The sequence below is a fragment of the Arachis hypogaea genome, chromosome 16 (assembly GCF_003086295.3).
Source record: "Arachis hypogaea cultivar Tifrunner chromosome 16, arahy.Tifrunner.gnm2.J5K5, whole genome shotgun sequence".
Classification (NCBI taxonomy): Eukaryota; Viridiplantae; Streptophyta; class Magnoliopsida; order Fabales; family Fabaceae; genus Arachis; species Arachis hypogaea.
The window spans coordinates 13,210,107-13,216,529 of NC_092051.1; the positions used below are offsets into that span (position 1 = coordinate 13,210,107).

The 6,423-nt window shown below is 37.3% G+C and overlaps 1 protein-coding gene across 1 annotated transcript; it reads left to right on the forward strand.

The window, feature by feature from the left end:
• The first annotated feature begins 1,606 nt into the window (after positions 1-1,606).
• LOC112756496 (DEAD-box ATP-dependent RNA helicase 24) lies at positions 1,607-5,680 on the forward strand. Its single transcript, XM_025805100.2, has 5 exons — positions 1,607-2,628; positions 2,812-4,040; positions 4,700-4,739; positions 4,972-5,383; positions 5,491-5,680. The coding sequence occupies exons 1-5, from the start codon at positions 2,016-2,018 to the stop codon at positions 5,534-5,536; spliced, it is 2,340 nt and encodes a 779-aa protein (XP_025660885.1). The 5' UTR covers positions 1,607-2,015; the 3' UTR covers positions 5,537-5,680.
• Positions 5,681-6,423: the final 743 nt, after the last annotated feature.

Below are 6,423 nucleotides of genomic sequence, written 5' to 3' on the forward strand. Positions count from 1 at the left end.
AAGAGATTTTATATGGATAAGTCACATCCCTTGAGTACCCCAATGATCGTAAGATCTTTGGATGTGGAGAAGGATCAATTTCGTCCTAAAGAAGAAAATGAAGATATCCTTGGTCCTGAAGTACCATATCTTAGTTCCATTGGAGCACTAATGTATCTTGCTAATAATACGCGACCTGACATATCATTCGTGGTGAATTTACTAGCAAGGTATAGTTCCTCTCCAACTAGAAGACATTGGAGTGGAATCAAGCAAATCTTTCGATATCTTCATGAAACGGTTGATATGGGATTGTTTTATCCATATAGATCCAAGTCACAACTAGTTGGCTATGCAGATGCCGGATACTTGTCTGATCCACATAAAGGAAGATCACAAACAGGATACGTATTCACATATGGTGATACAGCTATATCATGGAGGTCCACAAAACAAACGATAGCAGCAACCTCCTCTAATCATGCTGAAATACTGGCGATTCATGAAGCTAGTCGCGAGTGTTTTTGGCTGAGGAGTTTGATTCAATATATTTTGTCATCATGTGGACTGATTGATCATAAGATAGCTCCAACTGTCCTGTTTGAAGATAATACAGCATGCATTGCTCAACTTAAGGGTGGATACATCAAAGGTGATAGAACAAAGCATATTTCTCCAAAATTCTTCTTTACTCATGATCTTCAAAATCAAGGGACAATTGATATCCAAGAGATCCGTTCAAGTGACAATCTGGCAGATTTATTCACAAAGTCACTCCCAAAATCCTCCTTTGAAAGATTGGTACATGAGATTGGGATGCGCCGATTTCGAGACATTAAATGATGTCGGCAAGAGGGGGAGACTATACTCTTTTTTCCTTGGTCAGGTTTTTTTCCTATTGGGTTTTTCTTGATAAGGTTTTTAATGAGGCAACCCCATCACAAAGGATATTGTACTCTTTTTTCTTCACTAAGATTTTTTCCCACTAGATTTTTCTTTAGTAAGGTTTTAACGAGGCAATAATCCTAAATGCTCATCCAAGGGGGAGTGTTGTGATAAGTATGGCACGTGGATGCCCATTTCCTATATGAGGATTACATTCTCAAGAGAGAATAAAATTAATGAAGGTTGAAAAATATTCCTTCTATATGCCTATAAAAGGAGGTTAAACCTTCGTTGATATTACACAGCAATAAAGTATTCCTCTCCTCTTTTACTATAATACTCTTCTTTTACACTGCTAACATTTCTCTGGCCTTTAATATATAAATACATTAATTATTCCTATTATAATGAGATTATTATTGGCTAATATTAATACTTGTATTTTCTAGTTTCGCTTTTATTTTATATACATTACATTATATAATATTAAATAAATAGATAAATTTCTTACATTATAGTGAGATACAAGTATATTTATATTTTTATATTTTATAATTATTTCTCTTCTTTATTTATTTATTTTACAACATATATGTGCCTATTTATACACGTATAAAGTTAATTTTTTGAAGTTTTAAAAAATTTATACCGTGTATCATTAAAGATTGAACCGCCGAAATAATTTTGATTGGAGGAATAAATCATGGGTGTTTATTAGATCGTTATCCATATTGCAACACTCGCCTCGATTCTTTGGATGTGAGTAGCAATTCTTTGATATGGGCCTACTTTGTCCTGGTCTAGGCCTGCCAAGTTTTGTTTGGGCTTCAATTATTTCGGGTACAAACCAACCAAACTGTCGACCCCTATTCAATCATCACCTCTTTTCCTTAACCAGGAATTGGTGCCCCAAATTGCTGGTTCCAACTTCCACCCCACACACCGACCCTTCACTCCTCGCTGCTTCAATACTCACTATGCAAACACTCGAACCCGCCAAATTCCATTTCTCACAAACCTAATTTTCTTCTCATTATTATTATACACTATTTATTATTATTTTTTTTCCTGCATCATCTTCTTCAGCTTCCCGGAAGCTCAGCTAGGGTTTTGTCATCCTCTGCGTTTCTTTTCTGCAACAAATCGAAACCATGTCGAAGAGGAAGTTCGGATTTGACGGTTTCGGCATAAACCGCCAATCCACCTACAACTTCGAGCGATCCCAAGCTCCTCAGCGCCTCTACGTCCCTCCCTCTTCACGCCACGGCCACGACAATTACGAGGACACCGACCTCGACAACATCGATTACGACGACAACGACGCCGCCGGAAACGACAACAAAGCTGCCGGCGATGGCGGAGGTGGCAATAATGGTGGCGACGAGGAAATCGATCCGCTCGACGCCTTCATGGAAGGGATTCACGAAGAGATGAGGACGGCGGTGCCTCCGAAGCCAAAGGAGAAGGCGGAGGACAGGTACAAGGACGATGAGGAGGATGATCCAATGGAGAGCTTCTTGAGGGCGAAGAAGGACCTAGGGTTGACGTTGGCCTCGGAGGCTCTGCACGCTGGCTACGATTCTGATGAAGAGGTTTATGCTGCTGCTAAGGCTGTGGATGCCGGTATGATAGAGTATGATTCTGATGATAATCCTATAGTTCTTGACAAGAAGAAGATCGAACCCATTCCTGCACTTGATCACAGTTCTATTGATTATGAGCCCTTCAATAAGGATTTCTATGAGGAGGCACCTTCAATTTCAGGTAATTCCGGACCCTAATTATATCGATAATGTATTACTTGTTAGCTTATATTTTATGATGCTTTAATGGCTAAAACCAAACTCTATTTGCATAATTGTTAATGTTAAAAAGTAGTAATAATTATAACGGAAGAGGGTGGCATTGAGGTGTGTCCTGCGAGTTAACTGAGATTTTCCCCTTCAGGTATGAGTGAGCAAGATGTCACTGAATACCGGAAGAGTTTGGCTATTCGTGTGTCGGGATTTGATGTGCCTAAGCCAATAAAGACATTTGAGGACTGTGGGTTCTCTCAGCAAATTATGGGTGCTATAAAGAAACAAGGTTATGAGAAACCAACGTCTATACAGTGCCAAGCTTTACCAGTTATTCTTTCCGGTAGAGATATCATTGGCATTGCAAAAACTGGTTCTGGAAAAACTGCTGCTTTTGTGCTTCCTATGATTGTGCATATCATGGATCAGCCTGAGCTTCAGAAGGAAGAGGGTCCTATAGGAGTTATATGCGCACCTACAAGAGAATTGGCACATCAGATATATCTTGAGTCCAAGAAATTTGCAAAAGCATATGGTATACGTGTGTCTGCTGTCTATGGTGGAATGTCAAAACTTGAACAGTTCAAAGAACTCAAGGCAGGTTGTGAGATAGTAGTTGCCACCCCTGGGAGGTTGATAGACATGCTAAAAATGAAGGCATTGACAATGACTAGAGCAACTTACCTGGTGCTTGATGAGGCTGACCGGATGTTTGATCTTGGATTTGAGCCACAAGTAAGGTCCATTGTTGGTCAGATTAGGCCGGATCGCCAGACTTTACTTTTTTCTGCGACAATGCCTCGTAAAGTTGAAAAGTTGGCTAGAGAGATCCTTAGTGATCCTGTTAGAGTAACAGTTGGGGAGGTGGGAATGGCAAATGAAGACATTACTCAAGTTGTCCATGTAATTCCTTCTGATGCTGAAAAATTGCCTTGGCTTTTGGAGAAGTTGCCCGAGATGATCGATCAAGGTGATGTCCTAGTATTTGCTTCCAAGAAGGCTACTGTGGATGAAATTGAATCACAATTGGCTCAGAGAGGCTTTAAAGTTGCTGCCCTGCATGGTGATAAAGATCAAGCGTCTCGCATGGAAACTTTGCAGAAGTTTAAAGCTGGTGTCTACCATGTGCTTATTGCAACTGATGTTGCTGCTCGTGGTCTTGATATCAAGTCAATTAAATCTGTGGTGAACTTTGATATTGCAAAAGATATGGATATGCATGTCCATCGGATTGGGAGAACAGGCCGTGCTGGTGACAAGGATGGGGTTGCATACACTCTTATAACTCAAAAAGAAGCACGCTTTGCTGGCGAACTGGTTAATAGCTTGATTGCTGCTGGTCAGAATGTATCCATGGAGTTGATGGATCTTGCTATGAAGGTTATTATATCCCTTAATTGTTTCAACAATATTTTATACCTTGGTGTTTATACAATTTGTCATGCTGTTCAAATATTTTGCCAATAGTTTGTAATTTTGCTGTTGGTTCATATCATTGAAAGATTCTGTAGGCTCTCCTATTTATGACATTCTTGTATATTTTGTTGGTTCACTGCATGTGTTTTTGATATAATACCACTACTTTGATGCCCATAATTAATTTTAACTAACAGAGTTCTACGAGTGATTCTTCTTGGAGTATTTTGTTAAGAGGTTAAGGAGTTAACAAATGTGTAGTAAAATATATATTGTTAATTTTCTCATTATAACTTCTTCATTGCAGCTACTTGGATTGTTATATTGAAATTTGAATCCTGAAAAACTGTCTTACTTAAATATTGAACATGTGGAGAAGAATATATCAATTCTCTTAGCCATATTTATTACTTATTAACTCTATGGAGATACTCTAGTAATCTTGGAAGTGCTTGGCTCCTATAGTAATATATTTATTTTTTCTCATATTATTGTTCTTTGTTTTTAAACTCTCTGTTTGAAACCTTTTAATCTGGTTCTTAATGTTGAAGATGCTGTTTAAAAGTTCAGATTGCACCTGTGTCATGATTTTATTTGATAGCTGTTGTCTTGTATTTTAATAGGATGGGAGGTTCAGGTCAAAACGTGATGCAAGAAAAGGAGGTATGAGATAATACTTTGCATTATATTATGTCTATGGGACAATAACAGATTTGCTGAGCAGACAAAATTATTAAAAAAAAAAAATTGGTGATGTGATTTTCTTGCAACGTACCACTCTATGCACTTGTCATAAGCTGCATTATTTTCCACCTTAACACAGTAGGACCTTGATGTCGGTAGTTGTTTGATTAAATAATCTATATTATCTGAACGTGTTGTGTATTGTGCACAGGTGGGAAAAAAGGCAAAGGGAGAGGAGGTGGTGGTGGTGGTGGCGGTGGCCGGGGTGTGCGTGGAGTTGATTTTGGCCTTGGTATTGGATATAATCCCGAGTCCAACAGTGCTTCATCTAACACCCCTCCGAGCCGCTCTGCTGCTGTAAATTCTTTACGAACAGGAATGATGTCACAGTTTCGGAGTAGCTTTGTTGCTGCTTCCTCTAACTCCCAAAATCAAGGATATACTAACAATACAAGTATGGCTGCAAATAAGAGACCTGCACTTCGCGGTTTTGTATCTGGTGGATCAATTGGCGGGGATATAACTTCTCATAATAATGCTGCTTCACCCAGTCCTGCTATAGCAGCAGTAAACTCCGGTGGCCCAAATTCCGGTGTAAACCCTGCTCAGAACAACTCAAACAGGTTAGTAGTTTTCGAAGCTAAGTTTTTGAATTTTTATCTTTCTCTGAATTGCAACATGTTGAAACGATTTGGTTGCTGATAGAGCTCTTGTATAACTTGTGCTGCAGCTCTAAACCCAGAGAAAGGAGGAGGCCATCAGGCTGGGATAGGTAGTTTCTTATTTGAGTGACATCACTCTCAAGTGTATCAATGTTTCTATATTTGTAGGTCGAGTCTTGATATGATTTTATTTGTATAAATAATAATTTCTCAATGCTTTTAGCCTAAATTATAGAAAGGTTGCTCTGTTCGGTTTTATTGTCGTTTTCAATTTTCTATTTTAGACGAGAGTTTTGCAGAGCGAGAGAGCCGAATGCATGTCAACGATTACATTGATCAATTAATGCTACTAGGCTACTAGCTACTACTACTAGGAACTAGGAAGGGAAGTTTTGTACGATACACCACAATTATGCACCACGTTTTTTATTTTTTAATTAGAAGTGATTAATGCCAATGAGTAATAGCTCAAATGGCATAGTCTCTCCATACTCAATTAAGAGGTTGCGGTTCGAGTCTCCTATCTTTGGTAAAAACAAAAAAAAAATTAGAAGTGATTAATAAACAACGACAGACGTAAAGGATTTTTAATTTAAATTAAATAAATATAATATTTATCGAAATGTATAATACTTGGATAATTTATAATTTTAAAGTTTTTTTGTCAGATGTGTACGTGTATTTAAAATTATAAATTGTCTGGATGTTATATATTTTAATAAATATTGTATTTATTTAATTTAAATAAAAAATTCATAAAAAGAAAGACAAAAAAAATGCATATAAAAAAAATTAGAATAAACCTTATTTTTGATAAAACTTATCTTTGCATTTTTTGGCCAAACGAATAAAAGAAAAGCTTTTTAGAATCAAGTATAAAAATTTATTTCTAAACAGTATTTTGATAATAAAGAAAAAAAATTCCTAGGTTCTATATTTATTCTTTTTGGCCAAACCAGAAAGAAAGTTAATGTCTTACTTGTACCAAAAACATTTTCCAA